This window comes from Neodiprion pinetum, chromosome 5 (assembly GCF_021155775.2).
Source record: "Neodiprion pinetum isolate iyNeoPine1 chromosome 5, iyNeoPine1.2, whole genome shotgun sequence".
NCBI lineage: Eukaryota > Metazoa > Arthropoda > Insecta > Hymenoptera > Diprionidae > Neodiprion > Neodiprion pinetum.
In genome coordinates, this window is record NC_060236.1 from 16,007,775 (window position 1) to 16,030,425 (window position 22,651).

At 38.3% G+C, this 22,651-nt stretch overlaps 3 protein-coding genes across 8 annotated transcripts in view; 1 reads left to right on the plus strand and 2 right to left on the minus strand.

Annotated features, from left to right (window-relative positions):
* Positions 1-581: 581 nt before the first annotated feature.
* Rap2l (Ras-associated protein 2-like) lies at positions 582-4,232 on the minus strand. 6 transcript variants are annotated; one of them, XR_006883624.2, is made up of 3 exons: positions 4,020-4,232; positions 1,999-3,082; positions 582-1,780 (listed from the first exon to the last, which is right to left on the minus strand). XR_006883624.2 is itself a non-coding variant. In XM_046629719.2 (2 exons), exon 2 carries the CDS (start codon positions 2,598-2,600, stop codon positions 2,055-2,057), a length of 546 nt encoding a protein of 181 aa, XP_046485675.1. In that variant the 5' UTR covers positions 2,601-3,082; positions 4,046-4,232; the 3' UTR covers positions 582-2,054. The 6 variants fall into 6 exon arrangements, 4 of the variants coding, with proteins under 4 accessions (XP_046485675.1, XP_046485674.1, XP_068992577.1 ...); XR_006883623.2 differs by having other exon boundaries at positions 582-1,812; XM_046629719.2 differs by having other exon boundaries at positions 582-3,082; positions 4,046-4,232.
* The window catches only part of LOC124220589 (phospholipid scramblase 1), an 83,380-nt gene continuing 64,247 nt past the window's right edge, over positions 3,519-22,651 (plus strand). Inside the window, exon 1 of the mRNA XM_046629715.2 lies at positions 3,519-3,645. The gene's annotated coding sequence lies outside the window, so the exon portion shown is untranslated. The remainder of the gene's footprint in view (positions 3,646-22,651) is intronic.
* On the minus strand, positions 8,110-9,383 carry LOC138191039 (uncharacterized). Its single transcript, XM_069136502.1, has 4 exons — positions 9,239-9,383; positions 9,045-9,124; positions 8,816-8,956; positions 8,110-8,346 (listed from the first exon to the last, which is right to left on the minus strand). The coding sequence occupies exons 1-4, from the start codon at positions 9,381-9,383 to the stop codon at positions 8,110-8,112; spliced, it is 603 nt and encodes a 200-aa protein (XP_068992603.1).

The following is a 22,651-nucleotide window of genomic DNA, read 5'->3' on the forward strand; positions in this document are numbered from 1 at the left end:
AAGAGGATAACTATGAAATGTGAAAAGAAGAAAGGATAGTCTAAAATATTATTGGCGAGCATTATGGAAAAGAAAGAAAATACAATTTAAAATTTATAATAAGGGTAGGGTGTAACAATGGCGACTTTGTTAATTGAATTTAATGAATTATTAAATATTATGTTGAGCTAATATAATGACTTGCTATAGTATCCAAGCGATATTAAACCATTGTACAAGATGAGTTTGGTCACACAAGAAAATTACACACAACCCTATTACTAATAACTATACGGGAGCAATATTTTCATTTTTACATTTTTTTTTTAAATTCTTTTCCTCGACAAACTCGTAACAAATGGTATTTAAAAAAAAGAGACCTGCATTCGCATATGTAAAGCAACGACATTCCACATATTATTATGTACCATATTGTTGTTCCTGTACCTATATTATCATTATAATAATTATTGATCTTGTTATTATTATCACTATTAATATAATTACTACTATTATTGTTATCATTACTTAGTATATTTATAATTTTTTTTTTTTTATCATTTACTTGATGCAGCAATGCTATTTTCTCATTTCTCTCTTGGTTTTCGCCCCCCCCCCCCCCCCCCCCCAACCTTTCCCCAGGTAATTCAGCACCTAATTTGCAACATGTACGAATACAGAGCGGTGTCGAACTTTGTTTCCTTTACATATGTTACTTCTTTTAATTGAGCAGAAAGCGTGTAATGTCTACTGGATCTCAGGGTTCTGTTGGTACGTAACGATAAACATTGGGCAGTCAAGATTTTCGTCTACCCTTTTTCTACTAAATATGTCCTTGTCGCATATTATTGGCCTCATTCTTGACGGCATGATTAATATGGCAAAATGTAGCATCGAAGCTGTTACAACTACAACGGGTTTATTCATTTTTCGTTTGCCTCCCTATATTTCTGCTATATATTACAAGAATATTACATATACATATAAAACGACAGAGTGTGTTGGTAGCAGATACGTACTTACTTTGTCAATTGCAAGATGATGAAATTACTTTGGTGAAACAATGTTTCATTGCGATACTTGACAGTCTAGTTTAGCAAAAATTTTCAAGTTACTTTCAACATGGTAGAAAAATAGGTTCGGTATTGAAAATATGGGTTCGTGGAACACGAACACGTATCTGCAACTCACCGGCCAAAAGACATAGGTAAAAAAATTTTAATATCAGAATTTGCACAGATGGAATTCTCCACATAGGTAAGTCTTCTAAACACAAATATTGAAAACGAGTTACAATTGGAAACATAGTTTTGTAATCCATGTTTAAAATTACCAAAAAAATTGATGCACTGTATTTTCTTTAATGTTAGTTATCGACTGGTTGAAAGGCTGCTGCTGTTGCTATTGCTATTGCTGCTGCTGCACATAGTTGAAAACCACTACAAAATACGTATTATCAATTGAAGAATGGGTTCAATACCGCTTTGGTTTGGTATTTCTTCTCCAATTAGGTTTTATCTGTTTTGAAAAATTTCCCCATTAGACCCACAAAACTTAGCACCTTTGCATCACTTGATCACATATTTCAAATTTTATCGATTTGCCCGTTGAATAAAATTCTAGACACAATCTCTTTATTTTCTTATCGAAAATACGCATTCGGTAACAGTTTGCCGTGCTCTGTTCACATGCCCATATAATAATACTATTATCATAGGTGTATTAAAATATCTGTTTACAATTAGTTTCACTATATGAAATGCCTTCCTTCATTGTCGACTCCGATCTCTTCTTCTTGCAACTGCGGATAGAAATATGCAACCATCGGCGTCACTGAGTTTATATAAATGGGAATAATTATTGTAATTATTATTATTATTATTATTACTGTTATAAATTGTTAATAGACAACATCATCACTTGATCCATATTAATTTTCATCATATTAATTCACAGCTCGAAACTACTCGGCCGAGTCTCGGTAGTTATACCTTAAACATATATATGTGTGTGTATTACCTAAAACTATCTACCTATCGTCGTTCAGTCTGCTCGGCCAAGGTTTTGATTAAGTATTAGAGGATCGCACAGCAACAGTATCTCTTCTGCTCCTTCTCAGGACTGAAGTTCATCTGCCGGACGATCTCTGCGAACATCTCGTTGACATTGGTCCGATTCTTGGCGGAGGCCTCGACAAAGGGACATTCCCACAACTGGGCCAAGCCGTTGCCCTCAGTCGTTGGGACTTCGCGCTGATGTTCAAGGTCGAGTTTGTTGGCGACCAGGAGGACCGGCACTCGTTCTGTGCCCTTGACGCGAGTGATGAGCTCCTTCATCGCTTTGATGTCCTGGAAGGTCTGGTGGTTGGTTAGGCTGTAGACGACGACGAAACCCTGGCCGTTCTTTATGTAGAGGTCGCGCATGCTGGCGAACTGCTCGGTGCCAGCGGTGTCAAGGATCTCGAGGACACAGGGTGAGTTGTCAACCTCGATCTCCTTTCTGTAAAAGTCCTCGATAGTCGGGTCGTACTTCTCCATGAAGAGGCCCGAGACGAATTGCACCGTCAATGCGCTTTTTCCCACCCCGCCCGAGCCGAGGACGACTACCTTGAATTCCCGCATATTTGAAACAAAACACTACTGCTTGCGGCCTTCTTCGCTCCGCTTAACACCGCACCCGTGCCCCGGTTAACACCCTCCGACAAGGGCTAGCAAGTCCTCGCTGCTTCGACGCTGCTTAAACCCGCACACGATTTTGTACGTGTCTCGTGCATCGAGCCTCTCTTCGGGGTCTCGCGCCTTGTTTTACACTGATTCACACAAAGGGAACCGTTCCGAGGACTCGGACACGGGAGACATAATAATACGCGCACTCACTTCCTCGCCTGTCTGCCTGTCCGTCTGTCCGAGTGTCTGCCCGATCGGCCGCGGCCCTGATCCGTCGCTCACTTCACTTCACTAAACTTCACTTCTATTCCCTACCGATATCGCTACTCGTCACTCTCGCTGCTGCTACTGCTTCGGCTCTGCGCGCCGCCATTTTCTCTCTCAACACGGGTGCCCAGGGAACAGGAGATTCGGAACGGTGACGCCATCTGTTCATTCTGCGGAAAAACATATGTATATGAATAAGGGATGCGCACGCATCCGTGTGTGTGGTATTTCGACTTCTACTTAGTCGATTATTTTGTGACAGATTCGATCGAGCTAATACCCTATTGTATCTGCGCCAGCTTCACGTATCCGATACTCGGTTTGGAACTTGAAATTTGAAGCCAACGGTAAAAACGTCGCTGGAGTGACGTAACGCGGTATCCAAACAACAGTTTAAAGTCGATTTTTAATCGAAATCGCATCCAAAGCCGCCGCTCATCGACCGGAAATCGCGGAGGAGGCGTTCTCGGTTCTCTCAAAGGGTTCTCTCTCGAGCGTGTGTGTAGTCGTATGCGTGCGCGCGTGAGTGAGTGAGTCCGTGTACTAAAAATAAATTCTCGGAATTGTAGAAGGAAGCAGGACGCAAGAGGAATTTATCTTGACGTAGTTATAACGTACACTGGAAACTGTTTATTTGAGCCGGTTGACGGGCGGTCAGTGGTCGAAGGCCTCAAAGACAATAGAGCAGAAACGAACCTCGAGCAGCTCTAGGGTCGAAACTCGAGAGACGCACGTGAGTCACGCCTCTGTCAAGTGCATGCTTTTTATTGCGTGTGTAGGTTAACACTTTCGGGTGATATTCGTGCATGTGAAAGCTGATACGTGTTCGAGTGAATAATTTCGACACGACCCGTCAAGAATTGCAATTAAGCTATACGCGTAAACAATATACACGCCCACGAAGTGCATTATACATCATATATTCATTTCGATTATACTGAACACTATTTTGCCAGGCTTGCATTTAAAATTACAAATACTACAAACGCCATATCTACTTTCTTACGAGAATTCGAGGACGTTGAGTGAGCCAATTCGTAACTACGAGCACCGACGGCTAGTCAGAAAACCGAAATGTTTTTAGTCTCGAAAATTTAATATAGGTACCTGGTATATATCAATGTGAATACCACCTTACGAGCTGCTGATTCGCCAAAAACTTTTGGACAGCCAATCAGGCGTACAGGTGAATTTCACATTGCTTTTCACCTGTTCCGGAACAAATACGAACGACACGAGATCACTGAAGAAATCCGTCTCGATTCCTTTCAATGCGGTAATTTCGACTGTCTATTTCACGATCAGACGAACTATAGACGCGCCAATGCGCGATTGGTGATTACGCTCCTGCTCATTCGTAAAGTGGTGGCAATCCAGCACGATGATGTCACCGCATGAAAGTACACATATCGGAGTGATGCATCATTCGCATTATAACATCTACGTATTGAATGAATAATAAAAGTAGCTCTAAGAAATATGGCGGTACAGTCATATGCACGATAATCATGACGGATCAGACGAAGTTCACAAAGTGTCGCAGGAATTGAGGCCCTAACATTTTTACTGGCCTCAGCTGAGTTTTCCCATTTTCATTTTCAAAACAGGCACGGAAAAAATTCGAGTGGTGTGGCTGCCGAACAGACTAGCTACTCCCAGGATATCTATGGTGATAGTCATAGATCATCGAGCCGTGTTCCATTGCAAAATGACTGCAATCGCGTGACTGAAGGACAAAGCCTTGTTTTCGGAAAAATGCAGCCGCGAAGTATTGGAAAGTTATTTCAACACGGAGAGCTGAGGGCAGGCTCGTCTGGCGATTAGTATAATACGTTGACGGTCTATATGTGTAAGCGTTTTTCGGAATCTAGTCGACAAGCTCCAACGCAGATACTATGCGTACATTTAGCGGGAACCTCTCTACCCTTTTTAACATTAGATTAACGACCTTAAAAATAAATCTTCATAGTCTGGCCGCTCGCTTCAGATGGGCGTCGACCTTTCAGTGCTTTACCGCACCGTTGTTCCGACCAGAATTTGCTCCACCTACGGTTGGTAACAAAACGTTTCCAATTGCGTATCCATTTCTCACTTATCATCGGTTGATGATTTACAATTCAGTGTAAAAGCCCAAGTATTGAATGATGCTGTCCGAACGTCAAATTGCAAACGCGATGACAGTGTTCATGCCGTTGTTCGGATTACAATTTAAATGAAATGCTTATTCTAACGAGTGTCATTCACATGTTTATTGCCCTTGTATTTTTTTTCTCTTTAAATTCGAATTTAAATAACATGCGAAAATTTGTTTTGAACTTTGGAATTTTATAACTCGTCAACGCATTAGCATACTGATAAGACTAGAACATATTTTTGTAGGTAATCGAACACTCTACAAAAAAGGCATCTTGTCATTTTGTGATAAATCTACTTTTCCAAAAGTTATTTAACGTCCTTTGTTGACCTTTGACCTTAAATAACTTTCGAAAGAGTACAATTATCTTTTTAGTCTTATCAATGTACTAATGCGTTGACAAGTTATAAAATTCCAAAGATTAAAACAAATTTTTTCCATGTTATTTGAATGGGAATTAGAAAATCGCGACGAGGCACCTCTCAATATTAACATTAAGAGCTGAAACTTGGACAGCATCTTTGTTTTATCGTTTCAAACAATATTTTTGACTTGAATTTTTAAAAGAAAATAATCCATTTTTTTTATACAGTCTAATGTACATACATTTTTTTTGTTTTACTCATATTTCTACTATGTAGTAAAACCTTCAACGTGATTTTCTTTCTCTACAGGTTTCGTCTTTGAGTTTTAACATGGGCTGAAGAAATAGTTAATGAAGAAGGTTTTAACCAGAGGTTAGCAGATGGTTCTAATTCTTGTCACAAAACCTATAACTGCGTATCTAAGAAATAGCAATTCGATTAAAATTTATATGTCACGACAGTTATAAGATTTCACTTCAAGAAATTACGTGTTACTATTATCATATTATATTAGGGTGCTTTTTTTTTGGACTATTTTTTTTCGGTCCCATCGTAAAATTTTGTTGGAAATACAACAACAAAAATTCCCTGAAAGATTGAGCCCTTAATATTAATATTAAGTGCTCGCCCAAGGCATGTAAAGATTTCCCGCTTAAAATACACGTAAACTTTAATTTTTTTCTTTAAAACATCTATAGTTCAGAGGCATTTTATGGTATAGTCTAGGACATCAGTAGGTTTTCTTCATAATGAAATGCTCTACAAAAGTGCTCATTGCGGTGAAGTCGTAACTCACACCGGCGAAGTCGTACGGGCCACCCAAACCCAATTTTTTCATGAAATTCTTGTTTTTTTGCCCCTATCTCGTAAATGACAAGAGCTACAAAAAAAAAAAAACAACAAATTTGTAGGAAATTGAATTACCTACAAAAAAGTTCCAGAAAACCAAATTGCTAACATCGATATTTATTGAGATATTGGGCTTTTAAGGTGAGGAAGTATGGAATTTTCATGAATTATTGAGTTAAATTGTCGAATATATATATAAGATCTTATGTCTTATGTTCACCACTTTCCCCACAGCCTGCGTAGTTTCAAAATTTACGAACAATATCATTTACATAATGTGGGGCTTATTGCAATTATTTTTTATATAAGAATAATTATACTGGAACCTTGATTTCGGCCGCACAATGAATCTCATGTTTGATAACATTGGGGTTGCTAAGGGTTTTGCGGTACACCTCTTTAACCTGATTGGTCACGTTAGAAACCAAAAAAGGTTGATGTTATTTTTTTTGCAGGTCTTTTATATCTATGCGACTGTATTTTTCATAGCATGTATACACATTCTACGATGCAGGATAATTTTTTTCCTACACATTCACAGTGCGGTAAAATGACTTTGGCGCAAACGCTTAGCTGAAATTCTTAATTTCACACATTTGGGCTTTTTGGCGCATGCTCACTTTCCGATAAGTTAATTTTACGCATGGACTTTATGCACCACCAGTGACGTCATTGGGCTGAGTTTAACATGTTTGTGCATCTAGCTTAGGTTTCGTGAAGCCAAGAGTGTGCCTCTGAACCTCTTGATTGCCCTTGATATTTCTACTACTTCTTTACTTCTTTCATATTATTATATGACATTTGTTTGCTTTTCAAATCCAAGTTTCCTTCACAGCTGTTTGAGGAAATAGCAGGTGCCATATGCGCGTGTAGTAATACCGTGATAGAGGAATAACATTTTATTTTGGAGCAGGGGACAAGTACACTAGGTGTGAATAATATGAGACTTAGCTCGGGCCTAACTTGTTGTTAAGCATATTCTTCCATACAGACCCATGTTACTCATCACGCATACTTATACAGTAGGGTGGTCCTTATTTTGGGTAAGTCGGAATTTCAAACCTCTCACCCCTTGCATATCTCCCACTTGCCAAAAAAAAAATGTGTGCAAAGTTTAAGCCCAATCGGACAACGTTTACCCGTGGCCCAAGAGGGTCAAAGTTTAATATTGGAGCCAAATGGTAAAAACGAGCTTGAAGGCCTTTATTTAAGTAGAGCAGCGGAAAAAAATCGTAGCAGGCTATAATCCACAAGATTTCTAACTAAATTCACAACTAATTGAATGTACTGATACCGAGTTCCGCCAAAAATTTCTATGTCGAGTTGTAGATGTAAATACGTAGATTTTACAACATACGTACATCTACAAATACGTACATCTACAACTGACATAGAAATTTTTGGCGGAACTCGGTATCAGTACATTCAATTAGTTGTGAATTTAGTTAGAAATCTTGTGGATTATAGCCTGCTACGATTTTTTTTCGAAAATAATTTCTATGATTATCTACGATCAAAACTACTATTCAATAACATATTTGGCCCATTTATGAAGCTGACTGCCTTAATATTATGAGGATTCCTATTTGTACAGATTTTGTTATTAATTATAATCGTATAATGCATTTAGAGCACTCCAGTCTATGATGAAGGTTATTTTCGTGACCTCACAGGGTTATGTGCATATTTATTATTTGAGAAATTTATCCGATAATCTTGTGTTTTCTATAAACTATTGTATTTTTCTTGGGCCCACGGGTTTAGTGAGCATGTCAGCAATCATTTCATCGGCTGATACTGGGTTCAGTTTAATTTCTCGTTTATCGATTTTTTCTATGATTGAGTGGTATCAGACGTTGATGTGTTTTAGGTTGTGACTAAACTTTGCATTATTGGCAAATTCAATTGTACTTCTGTTGTCGTACATAATCATTGTTGGCCCTTCGTCTTCAAGTTTGAGTTCCTTGATGATTTTTCTGAGCCATAAGGTTTCATCTGCCGCATCCGATAGGGATTGAAGTTCTGCTTCAGTACTGGATTTGGCTATAGTTGATTGTTTTTTTAAGCGCCAGCTTATTGCACTTTCCTGCATCAGGAAGACATCCTGTTATCAACTTAAAGTCTGTCTTATCTGAGGCATAACTAGCGTCACAATAGCCAAATGCTTTTACGCAACTATTTTTTGAAAAAGTTAGATCAAGTTGAGACGTTGCTTTTAGGTAATGGAAAAGATATTTTACTGCTTCCCAGTGAGTTTGATTGTAGGAAGTGTTAAATTTGCTTAATAAGCTGATGGCGTAGGCGATATCAGGCCTTGTAGATTGCAGTCAATACATTAGCGAACCAATGGCATTTTGGTATGGAATCTTTTTCAGCTTGTCAATTTGTTTTCGAGTTTTTTCTGTCAAATCAGATTTAAGATCTAATCCCGGATCAATAGGTTTCGAAGCACCTGAGCAGACTTCAAGGTTGTAATCTTCTAACATTTTTTGAACATAATGTTGATGAAGCGTAATAGTTCCTTTTTGTTCATCTCGGATATTATTAATACTTACCAATTTTTTTACAGGACCAAGATCTTTTATTTCTAAAATATGTTTTAATTGTGACTTAGACCAATCAATGACTTTGGCATGCTTGTAGAACAGAACAATATCGTCAACAAAGCCATGGATCATTTCTTGACTTAGATAGACCTATAGAAGTAAGAGTTAATTCGAGTTTAATGTACCAAGACCTATTTGCCTGTTTGAGGCCATAAATAGCCTTTTTTAGTTTGCATACCTTGTTTTGATTGCCTCGACCGATATAGCCAACCGGTTCAGTTAAATAGATATCTTCAGTGACATCGCTATGAAGGAAGGCTGTTACAACATCCAAATATATTATTTTTAGGTTATATTGAGCAGCATGCACAAAGAGCATACGTATTGTCGAATATCGAGCAACTGGAGAAAAAATATCTTGATAATCTATGCCTTCAACTTGCTTGAAACCTTGAGCCACCAGTTTGGCCTTGAATTTGACTCCGTCATCTGATTGTTTTAGTTTATTAATCCATTTTGTCCAAATAACGTTCGTTTCAGTGGGACGATCTATTAGTTCCCATGTGTTATGAGACATTATTGAATTGTATTCGCAGTCCTAGGCTTTCTTCCAGTCTTGAACAATAGCGCTGAATATTGCTTCTTAATAAGTCCTTGCTTCAGTTAGAGTTGATAGAAGTGACGTCATATCGCACTCGTAGTCCTTGAGTTTTTGAGGTATTTTTTTGCAGTTTTCTAATCGATCCCATAGACTGTTTGGGTTCATTGATTGTTTCTTTGGCTGTAGTTTTTAGCTGGTCTGAGGAGAAATCGTGCGAGTCCGTCTCATCGGAGGAATTAGTTTCTTGCTCTTCCCTAATTTAAGTTTCGGTTGGGATAGGTTCATCGATAGGCTTCGAGCTAGCATCTTCAAAAGCATTGCTGTCATCAGGGTCTGTTATTTCTTCCAGGTCCAGTGGTTGAGCATCGTTCTGGCCTAGTGGTAACATGACAGTCGATTTTGAGTCTTTCCTTTTCAAGTCTTCATCGAAGATTACATCTCTGCTTCTTATGAATTTTTTGTTATTGATGTTCCACAACTTATAGGTATTTGGATCCTTGCAATAACCTACAAATGTGCAGGCCGATGATTTTTTGTCGAATTTTTGATGATCCTTGGATGGAATGAGTGAATAGGCTTTATATCCACAGATTTTTAGGTTAGAAATATTGGGTTTTCTTCCAAAACATAATTCGTAAGGTGTTTTTGTAGCAAGAGCAGCTCTTGGGGATTGATTAGCCAGATAAGCTGCAGTCGCAAAGGTTTCGGACCAAAAAATTTTCTTCAAGTTTGAATCAGCCAGCATACATCGAGCTTTTTCTTCTCGAATTCTGTTTACCCGTTCAGCTCAACCATTTGATTAAGAGTTACCGGAAACAGTTAGTTAATGATCTATGCCCAATCTTTTCCTAAAGTTACAAGGTCAATTCGAAAAATTAACGACGGAGCCAGGAATCGAACCTGGTATCTAGCGATGCTTTACCGGAGCCTTACTCCACTAGACCACTTAGGGAGATACCAGGTTCGATTCCTGGCTCCGTCGTTAATTTTTCGAATTTACCAGTTTTTCAAAATTATACGTTTCAACAATGAAAAATGCCTCGTGATTAATATTAATATTGATGATGCATATCCGCATTTCAATATTAGACGGTCATTGACTGTCTTACGAGCTTCGCATCAAGAAGCGTAAGATTCCAAAATGTAAACACACTTACAGACATTCTTACAAGTTGTGTCTCGAAGAGGAAGAACACTTTCTATATTCACACTTACAAGGTCAATGTTGACGTATTCGCGCCCAGTGTCACTTCGTACTTTCACAGTTTATTCGGTCTGATTCTGAGCAAAAATTATTAATATTTCCAGAGATTCGGCAGCTTCACAATTTCTTTTCAACGGAAACGCAAAAATCATTCTTAAATAGTCGTCACACATAACCATAAAATAATTGTGACCCTCTATTGATGTAGGTCTGATTTTACACAGGGCTGTGTGTAGAAGTTCCAGGTCGGAATTAGCTTTTCTTCTTGATGGTTGGAAAGAATTTTTGACATTTTTACCATAGGTGCAAGCTTGATGGAATGGTTTTTCTTTGTCAGATATTTGGATTTCGTCTGCATGGTTTACCAGTTGAGAGAGAGACTGGTAATTCAAATGTGTTAGCCTTCGGTGCCAGGCAAACATCTTTGCCTTGTTGGTGGTAGCAGATAAAAGAACTGGTTAACACGGTGTCGCATTTGGGCTAAAATTGTTTGACAAGTTAATTTTGTAGATTCTATTAAATATTTGTTTTGCTGACATCACAATTCAATTTTCAGCATTTTTAACAAGGCAGCTGCTTTTTTCAAATGAGACATACGCATTATTGTTCGTCACACAGCTGATTGAGACTAGGTTAGACACTATCTGTGGTACACATAAGACATTTGTGAGATGTACCTTACAATATTCGCCGGGTGTTTTGCATTTTATAGTTACTTCAGCTTCACCTTCAACTAAGACTTTCTTTACATTTGCCATAGAAATGCTTCTTACTTTGCCAGGGCGAAAGTTTGTAAAAGCAGTTTTTTTACATGCCCATTTGAAGCGACAAATCTGCAGTCTATCGAGTAGTGGCCAGGTCTGCCACACATCCATGACATTTGGGTTTGAAGCATGTTTGAAGGCGGGCTTGAAACGAGCATGATTGTTTGCTCACCGAAAATCTTGATGTGATGCGCGCGAATATAAGCCGCGACCGTCACGTAACTCCGTGCCTTCTTTTTGTTTTGCTTCTTCAAGGATACTTTTCTTGGCGAGTTCGGTTGTCATCGTTGTAACTGAGTTTCGAAGTGCCATTTTCATCGGACGATAATAATCGTCCGGTAGGCCCATAAGCAAGTATACCAACCAGCTGATCGGATATGGCAATACCATGAGCCTTCAGACGTTTGGCAGCGTTGGGTTTTTTTGTTATGTATTCTTCGGCAGAGTTACACTGATTTAAGAAGGTGACACATAGGTCCATAGGGTACATGCATTACACACCGCGTTGTCATCATAAACAGCTTTTATTTTTTCCTAAATGACTTTCGCCGTATCCGTTTTGTCGAAATGAGTTCGAACGTCGGAGCTAACGGTCATTATGATTCTGGAACGCACTTCGATATTATTTTGTTTATTGGGATCAAGTTCATCTGGAATGGATGCCTCAATAAATTTCCAAAGTCTTTCCATTTGCAAATATGCTTCCATAAACATCGCCGGGGCGGTGTCAAAGTTGCGAATTCGAAAAGTTCCGAAAGCGCAGAATCCCGAATATTTTCGTGGCGAAACTTAAAGTAAAGAAACAAAACTGTGACGAAATATCAAATTTTCGAATGATCGAAAATCCGACGCTCAAAGTTCGGAAAAGGCGGAATTCTGACAGGACAAAATACCGAAAAGACAAAATTCCGAAAGTGCGAAAAGAATAAGGAGTAAAATGAGCCATCGCGAGACTGTTTTCATGCAGACCATTCTGATTTTTGGTTTTTCCGCTTTTTTACCCGCACCCGACAAAAATGTAGTAACAATAGATTTTGTGGATGATAATATTTCCTATAACTTTTATTAGAAACTTTTTTCTGTATAATGCATATGTTTTTATTTATAGCGTATCAAACTTTCTTTAGCATAGTTATTGCTAAATATATAGTTAATGGTTAATGAAAGTAAAAATGGTGTGAACCAAATTTGTAGTACATAAAATTTTCAATAAACTTTGTTTTAAGTTTTTTGTTCTATTGGAATTTTTGCTTTTCGGAATTTTGCTCTATCGTAACTTTACTTTTTGGAATTTTGCTCTATCGGAATTTTACTTTTCGGAATCTTGCATTTTGGACCTTTGAGCCGTCGGTTTTTTGACCATTCGAAACTTTGATGATTCCTCGAAGTTTTGTTTCTTTACTTTAAGTTTCATCACGAAAAAGTTCGGAATTCTGCGCCTTCGGAACTTTTCAAATTCGGAACTTTGACACCGCCCCACATCGCCCAGTCTTGATAGTTTTCAAAGCCAATAAGCTTCTCAATAGATTGGTAAATCGGTCTATTATTACAACACGACACGTTGAGATATCACGAGGTTTTTTTCACATAAGAAACCGTTTTTTTTTTTATTATTTATTTGTCTTTTTTGGTGCAGCACAATAATGCTCACTTGCACACACGCTGCACACACGTGGCAAGATATTGCCAGTACTTTTTCGCGAGCAGACCATAACCTGTACTAATACCGTAATACAGGAATAACATTTTATTTTGGAGCAGGGGACAAGTATAGTACGTGTGAACAACACGAGGTTTAACTCGGGACTAACTTGTTGTTAAGCAGATTCTTGCATACAGACACATGTTACTCATCACGCATACTTATTCAGCAACACACTACCTTAATGTGAACATGTTTCAATGATTACATTAAATATACAATAGTTCATTTGTGTTTTACATTTTTTTATATAAAATGTGCTTCATAAAGAAACCAAGATCATAAAGACATACAGACACATGTTACTCATCACGCATACTTATACAGCAACGGTGCGAATGGGCAATCCCCGATGAAAATAATTTCTATGATTATCTGCGACCAAAACTACTATTCAATAGCATATTTGGCCCATTTATGAAGCTGAAACTTACGGCCAGAGCTGGCTGCCACGCGCACCACCTGACAGCATCGCTGACGCTGATACCCTCAGGGGCCAGAAGCAAAAGGTATCCGCGGAGATGCACTATGATTGCTCTGAATAATCGATGTATGCAAATTTTGATTTGTAGATTTGGGAAGGAATTCGGAACTCACTTCCAAATTCGGGGGATGGCCGTTGTAAAATTGTTAAAAATTGCTGATTGCTAATTCGCGTGCCAAGACCTATCTGATGTTCGGAAAGGTTGTTGCATACGAAATTCGGTGTGTAAATTTAGAATCACATTCAGCACTGACCCCGAAACTTGAAAATAATTGGTGATTGTGGAACATGAGCTTTGTACTCTAATAATTCATAATAATATGCTATTTTCATAAGATTATATTATATCTAACGCTTTACTGTCGACCTCGCACCTTCGTTCGGATTAGGAAAACTTACAAAGACTATTATTTTTTTCACCCGTAATAGAATTGCGTGATTATTCGTGAAAATGTATCGTTTTGTACAATAGATTACGAAGAACTATTTGAGCATTGAGTAAGTACAGAACTTTTGTAACTTGGCGGTAGAAGTTTGTAGTATTTTATGACGATGTACGAAAAATGATCACCCAACTGAAATAAATACGTAAATTTCTACAATAGTTTACGAAAATTTAATAAGTTTGTTTAATTTTACTTCTTCTCAATTATTCTTAGTAAATATTAGATTTTCATAATTGTTTGTTGAAATTCGTAGTTTTTTACGACAAAAACTCGGAAATACTATGATTTTCCATATATTACTATATTTCTTAGTTTATCGTAGAAATTATTCTTACCAGGGATATCTGATTCTTGTGTTTACAGCACTCTCATTGGCTTATGCTACGTTTACGCTAGCATTCGTGCGATTGCAGCACTCGTGTGAACGCGGCACTAACCTTTCCGGCTCACGCTACAAACTTCACATTCGTAAGAAATCGCCCATTTTTCGCACTTGTAACACAGTATACTATTATTTATAAGTATATAAATGGCATCCAGCTCTTGGGCAATACAACCGGTCTTAAAAATAACCAAACGCCAGTTTAAGCTGAAATATAAAACTGGAACTCGGGTCGGCTACATTTTTAAAGAATTTATTTGCTATTCATCCTACTCTAAAGGTAATGTGAAAAAACATTCTAACTTTCTTTAGTTTTGCAGCCATCACTTTATTCTGACTTTAAAATTCACGAATTTACCTACTGGGCCCAATTAATTTTACATTTATATTATAGCTTCAAAATCACGTTTTGGTCTTCTTAAAATTAGCTGGTTCGCCAGAAGGCTGACTGTATACGAGATTGTCACCCTCCAAAGAAAGACTTACTTTCTTTTCGATCAGTTGCCGTGACCGCCGTTTTCAACGTTTTTCGACAGTGAAATTAACCTGCATGTGGTCGGCGGGAGCTGTATTGATAAAATCGGGTATGCCGTAGTAGGAATGAACTAGCACTTACATTAGTAATGTATGTTTGTAACGCGGTACGTCGCCTACGATCCGAAAGTTCTGTTTCCAGTTCGAGTTATAATGTTCCTCGGCGTTAAACATTTGGCTAAACCAATAGCAATATAAGTGATAAGTTAGAGAAACAGAGTACGGATTATGGACATACAGCTTGCTAAGTTATTTATGTTACAATCATAGAAGGGTGTTGACTTTAATTATATATGATATTTTGGATATGAGATCAGCAATATTACCTTGTTTTTTCGTCGCTTTTAAAATTAGTATTTTCGGATTAAACTAACCCCTTCGTGCAGTTGTTCAGAATACACTGTGTTATATGCTATAAAAAAATGCACACCCTGTAAATAGTTACCGAATTTGTATAAGAATGGTAAATTATAGTTTTGTATAGTGAGTAGAAAAAAGTAGTAGAAATTAGAAAAATATCTTGATGTCAATTTACACAATTATATTTTATCGTTAGAAATTTAAAAAATCGTTGCAAATTACAATTGTAAAGAGGAGGTAATACAAAATTGTCTAACTATATAAGACCAAATTATAATCAACAATTGATTTCTGGAAAACTACAAAGTGTAAATAATTTGTATGTATCCGATTAGATCATGAAAATCAGCGGTATTCAATACTGTCTGTATTATAGTCTGAAAAGCGAGGCTCCAATTTTTGATTTTCTCATAAGTCAATCTTCTACGCAATTTGCATGTGTTTCACAACATGTCGGTAAAAGTTATTTAGTTCGAAAATAATAATTTAGAAAATTATGGAAAATAGATAACGAAATTCTCTTGACGCGGAAAATCATTTCGTTCTCAGAATTATATGCATATCGAAAGAATGAATCAATATAAAATCAGCACCCTACTATAGTATTATAGTGCAATGAGGTCAGAATATGATTTATGGTTCCCCAAAACTTTAATGCAGGGTTAGCAATAATATTCACAGAGACCTCGACAGAGACGAATATTTGTCGATCTATTCAGAAATTACAAAGAATGAACGCAGGCTGGTGTAACGATGAAAAGTTTTGATACCGTTGATATAGGCAACGTGTATGCTGACACACACGGGACATAAATACTCACCCAAAGTTCACATTTCCTGTTGACTGCTTCAACTCTTGAATCATGCGGTAGGAATACATGTCTACACGTATCAGTAAATTCTGAAAGTCGAGTTTCCTGCCGTTTGATAAGACTGTTGAGGAAGATAAGAAATTAGCTGACCATGCACTATTTTTGTCATTTGTTCTTCGTCAAACTAAAAGAAAAAAAAAATATTGGCGTTTTCGAAACAGTGTAAAAATTGGTAAGATCAAGTAAAATTTTAGGTCGAGCAACAAAATACTTATTCCGCCACTCCGCGCAAAGAAATATTTGTTTGGCTCAAACGATGCTTTTTCTCAGTGCAATTATCTTTTACCTCCGTCCCTTTTGCAATATGTGTGCGTACCCGAAGTTTCCGAATATAAAAGGTATTTATCGAATAATTGATACAAAAATTATTTCTTTGATACACGGAGAGGCATAATTGTTTCGATCAAATGAATGTGGCGGTCACGGACGGCGAAGTAAATATTATCGTACAGTATGTATTCTAACGTTTGCTGACTTTCTCGAGGGCTGTTTCGCTCATGGAAAGTGCATCGGTTGTGAGTTCATTGCAGAAAGATGTTAATAGTGAGTTTATTCGTCAAATTCGGGCTATTTGAAGGGAACAGAGACAAGAAAGATAGCTATTGCCAGTTCAAAAAAAAAAAAACCCTGCGCTGCTTTAATTTATCCTTGACGTGCTAAGGAATTACCTTCACCGCTTTTTTTCACAACTAGAGCTGGACTACAGCCGTCGTTCGTGTTTTAACCTACTCCACGGTCTCGAGCGCTAATGTCGTCGCCGTGGTCCCTCCAGCGATGCAGCGTTTGAAATTCCCGTGCCAGCCGTGCCCGTTTACTTTATCGATAGTTTGTTTCTACAGTCCAGCGTGGATTGCCGTGGCTGTCAATCAGGCTCGGGATCCACAATTACACGACTGGGTCATGGTTTATAACGATGCCAAGTGTAAGGTTGTGTCACCGTCGCTGAACCCCTAAATTATACGAGATTACTCCCTATCTTATCGAATAAGGAAACAACCGCGTATAGTTTATAAAGTGCCGAATGCACGAATAATAATACATTTTACAAAATAATAGTTCGATGATATTAATAACAAAATTGACATAAAAGAAAAATAATACAATAATAAATTGAGTTTCACAGTAATCTGAAGTTTAATCTTAATCGTGAAGCTGTATTTATCTCTATGCTATCGCCTCCTTTTCCCTTCTTAATTTATTGAATTTAGTTGGTTATGATCAGTTTGAACATCGCTTTCTATTTCGTTGCTTTTAATTTTATCGTTTGGATCTGGTTTCCTACTTCTCTCTGATTTGATTCATTATCGATTGAGTTTCGCTTTCGAAATCACATTTCTTTTTAATTTGATTAAATTGGTCGCTTCGACTCGAATTTTTAAATTTAATAGTCAATGTTAAATTGAATCTATTGAAATTTACTCTCCTCCCTCGAGTCAGGCGGGCGTTTTGCCTCGTCTACTGCGTCGAAACTATCTGGTGAGACAGGCCATCCCTTTGCTCGAACACTGCTGATTATTGCTGCTCAGCGTGGTCCTTTATATAGTCGGTTTTAATCCTTCAGTGTTGTCGCCTCGTCGTGCGTGAGGTAATCCCGCTCACGTTAGATTGGTTCTTCTATGTTGCTCTATCATGCGTGTATGCTCGGGTAACCGGTACGTTACAGTATATGTTATTTTACAGAATATGTTTTTCTTTTGCCTTTCGGCTCAAAAAGAGGTGACATTTGGTTCGCGCTACTGCTTCACTCTGCTACATTTTATTTGACTTTTTCTTTTGTAATTTGCATTTCTTATTTTTATTTTTATTTTTTCTTTCTCTCTTTCTTTGGCGGTTTCTCACTTCTTTCATCCAGCCCGTTCCCTCTCCTTTTGTGCTCAGTATTTCTGCCAATTTCCTTTTGTCTCTTGGACCGTCGTCGCATTCGTACAGTAGATGTTCGAGAGTGTTCTCTCGTTTGCATACCTATATGAGACTATGCAGTCTCTCGTCATCCTTCCTCCAATGCTCGTATCCTTATTCCTCGTTGCCGCACCTGAATCTGGCTATTAACTTTTGGTCCTTCCTTTTATATCCTTTTTCGATGTGTTCCGGGACCACTTCAGTCAGTATTTCCTGGTACCTTGGGCAGTATCTCCCTAGCCTTATCTGTTCCTGAGTTCCTTTTGTTGTACCCGTGTGTCGGCCTGTAGGAGTTCTTCTTCATTGCTGGTTCCTGCTTCCATTGCCTCACCGATTCCCCGGCTCCTTCCTCCGCCTCTCTGGTAGTGCCAATCTCTCTTCTTCCATTTTGCTTTCTTCTTTGGTTTCTTTTCTTACTATGTACGTGGGTGTGTTTGGATCTAGTCCTAGAGTCCATCTCAGATATCTTTCCTGTACTTTTTCCAGCAGTTTCTCTTCTTTCCAATCCTCAATCTCGGACGCGTACAGCATGATGCTCTCCACCAGGCTTTTGTACATTTTCCTCCTTCTGTCGAAGTTATCCCTGAACTTCCACTGCTCTGTGCCCCCGACTTCCCTCATTGTCATGTTCGGTATTCGTGCTGTTTCCTCCATGTGTTTTTTAAATCGTTGGTTTTTTTGGTAGCGGAACGTCCAGTACTTGAAATCTCCCACCATCTCCATCTCCTCTTTCTTTTATTTTCATTCCGTCTTCTTGAAGCATCTGCCTTTTTTGAAGATCATCACATTGGATTTCTTCACGCTTAACGTTAGGTTTTTCTTCTCCACATATCTTTGGTATGCCTTGATTATCTCCTTCAGTTCCTCAGTCTTTCTGGCCAGCAGGACTGTCTCGTCGGCGTAGGTTAGGGTCCAGATTTTTCCTTTGCTATTATTATTCCTCCTGCCTATGCCCTTGGCATCGTTTCCTCCAAGTCTGCGGCGTATACGTTGAAAAGTGTCGGGCTGAGAGGGCAACCCTAACTCACGCTCTTTTGCGTCCAAATTTTTTTTTAATGTTTCTCTGTGGATTTTAACTGCGTTTCTTGTTTCTTCATAAATTTCTTTTACTCTCTCTCTTAGCCTGCTGTATTTGCTTTCCTGATGCATGCGTTTAACTTGTGGCTGTTGACTTTCTCGAAGGTGGCGCTGAAATCTCTGAAGATAGCGTAGATTTTCCCGCCATTATTCGCCAGCTCCCTGTTCATCACATAATTCAGTATTAATATGTTGTCAATCGTGCTTCTGTTTTTCCTGAATCCTGCTTGTGTTTCGGGAATCGTCTACCTCTCCTCCAGATGCTTCTCCTGTATTTCCTTGAAAACCATTGGATAGATCTTATATGTCATGTTTAATAAGGTAATTCTCTTGTAGTTTTTGACCACGTCTTTGTTGCCTTTTTTGTAGATTGGGATTACTATGGTCCTCTTTCCTCTTTCCATCTATTCGAGAGACCCTCCCCGTTCCATACTATGTTTATTAGTCCTTTTAAGTTCTGTATTATTTTCTCGTTGCTATTTATCCATATCTCGTTTTCCAGCACATTTTTGCCCGGTGCTTTTCTATTTTTCAGTTTGGCGATTTGTTTTCTTATTTACAGGCCCGTGATCTCACCTTCTTCTTTTACGTCTTAGGTGTTTCTCTCTGCCTCTCCTATTCTGTCTGTCTTTCCGTCGGGCCTGTCCAGGAACTGAGTGAAGTGGTTTTTCCATTCATCCATCTTGACCTTTTTTGTGAGTCTCGTCCTTCTTTTTCTTCCCTTGCTGAAGTATTTCCATGCCTGGCTCTCGTTTTTAATCTATTGTATTTCCTTGTCTTCGATCTCTTGTCGCTCTTTTTTCCTCTTGCTGCACAGGTCTCTTAACTGTTTTTTCTTATCCTCGTAGAGTCCCTTATCCCTGAATCTTCTTCCCTAGTTCCTCAGTGCCTTTCTGGTTTTCCGTTTCTTCTCCGTACATTTACCGTCCCGCCAGTTCAACTGCCCGATCGTCGATCTGTTCGTTTTCACTTTTACTTTCCGCCCTATTTTGCTCAGTTTTTCGATAATCTCTTCCATCATTTCATGTGTCCTTCCTTCATTAAAGATGATGCTTCTAGCCATGGACTTGAAAGTCAGGGTATTGTCTTTTGTCCAGGATCTTCTTTCCTTCTGTTCCTTCTCTCTTCCTCTTGTTCCTCGTCTCTTTCCACGACTCTTAAGTCGATTCTCAGGGGCAGGTGGTCTGAATCCGCTCTTTCTATGACTGAGAAGTCTGCCATATATTCTAGGGCGTTCACGTTTGCCAGCCCGTAGTCGATTACCGAGTTACCTCTGGTTTCGATGTAGGTGTATTCATCGCATTTCCTTTGCTAAAGCCTACTCTGTCTTCCCACTGGTGCGTTCGTTCGTCTATTGTCAGCTTTCTGTAGCCAATTGTTATCCGCTTGTCGTTGTCTTTTTCTTTTTCTCCCTTCCCAGCGATTTTGGCGATTTCTCTTTGTTGTCTCTCTCTTTGTAGGTGAGGTCGCTCTCTATGTATGTATCTGTTGCTATTCTCGAGTATTTCGTTCTTTTCATTACCCCCAGTTTCGCTTCGAAGTTCTACAGGTCGGCTATTTTCAATTCTTCTCTCTCGTCGCCTGTTCTGCTTATAGTAGGGGAGCCCAAGAGGCTAAATGGTAAGTCACTTTAGCGCTGCGAGAACCTATTGGATCATAAAGATTAGATACTAAAAAGAAAAAAAGTTCATATGATATATGCTCTTTTACTGCCGGGGGAAGTAGGTACTAATTTTCAAAAATGTAAAAAAAATTTATTATTAAGAAATACTCGAGTGCGTCAGACATTAATATCGTATACGCCCTATGTGCTTCCGGTAACAGAGAAGTATTAATCTGCCGGCTTACAAGTCGGGGGTGGCAGCACGAAGGGGTAGAAAATGAAAAAAAAAAAAAACTTATTTAAGCTCATCAGATATTCAGGGGGAATGTTAAGTGACCTCTAAAAGGTATCCTATTCAAAAGACTGACGATTTGGATGCAGTCAGAACTCACAGCCGATTTTTGAAAATGTAAAAAAAAAATAGTGACCTTGAAATACTCAAGCTCATCAGATTTATATGCAGACAGTTCAGCTCGATGTCCTTGTTGTGCTCACCTATAATCTGATAATTATGTGGAGGAATTTCATTGTTCTGACAGCTTAAGGTAGTACCGTGACATGTAAAGGACACCAATAGTCAATGGCTATTGTTTTCTTTCTCACTCACTAGTGCTGTCTTTCTTTACCGACTATCGCTCACTTACTTCCACTCACGTGAATCATCGCAAGTCACCAACTTTAAAAATTATTTACAAAAAAATAAATACTGCTTGTTTATGGTTTTTTTGAAAAAAATTACTTGTTATATTCTCAATTAATAATTCTCAGTTTTTAAAAACAATCCTAAGAAAAATATGGCTGTTATTAAATAAAATGCTCACTCTACTACTCTAACTATGGATACGGAATAAATGTTAAATGTACGACTTTCGATTGCTTATATTTCAAATGGTAATATTTCAAATGGTTTCATGGTAAAGGAAGTGTTAATAAAGATTTTTTTAATCTTCATCATCAGATGAATCATCCTCATATTCGGAGTTCGAATCAATTTGATCATCTTGCGTTTCTGTAATCAAAAATGGTTATGTTACTTGACAATATTGCATTTATTTCATGATATTAGTAGTGTATTATAAAAAAACATACCTGATTCTGGAGTATCCCCTAGAATGTCAGGTCTTATGACGATATCCTCGTATGCTTCTGGTAGTTGATTGCCGAGAAACCAAGTCATCTCCAGCTTGCCATCCACATTTTTCCAGCCGAAATCTGTTGGTGACATGTCTGTGACAGTTCGATAGTGGGCATTCCTCCATAAGCATGCAATGTATTGCGTTCGTAATACATGTTGCCGTAGCTCCGATTGGCATGGTGGTAAATTGCAAGCGTCGTAATTGCGCACGTTTAATGAGAAGGGCTGTGATGTATCTGAGACTTTGTAGGTTTTATTGAATATTTCTATTCTAGCTCGGTTGACATCCGCTAATTTTTTCAAACCATACATGTGGCAAACAAAAAATTCTACATTGTTCAGTAATTCTCCAACATTGTAAGATTCACATCCCAAATTCGCAAATGTTTTCTGAAAAACTACAGATCCCATTAAAATGTCCAAAGGCTTTTTTTTGCCTCGTCGATAAAAACCCGGATTATAATCACACCCTGTTAGCGCATGCAGAGCTGGTAGCGCTTGTGAAACTAGTGTACCTAGCTTGATGAAAAGATCGGAAATATCAATAAATCTGCGTGTATTACCTACTCCAAGATCAATCCAGATTTTTACCGATGCTTGAAGATGCTCCATATTGGCCAACATAATCACAACAATATCCGTATCGGAAGTTCTGATAGTAACTGTGGAATCTTCTTTTATTTAGCAAGCGATAAATACGATTTTCGTATCCGCTTCTTCGTGATCAGGACACGACAATTCATGATCGATGTTTCGCGTTACTTTATTATCAGTAACAGAAT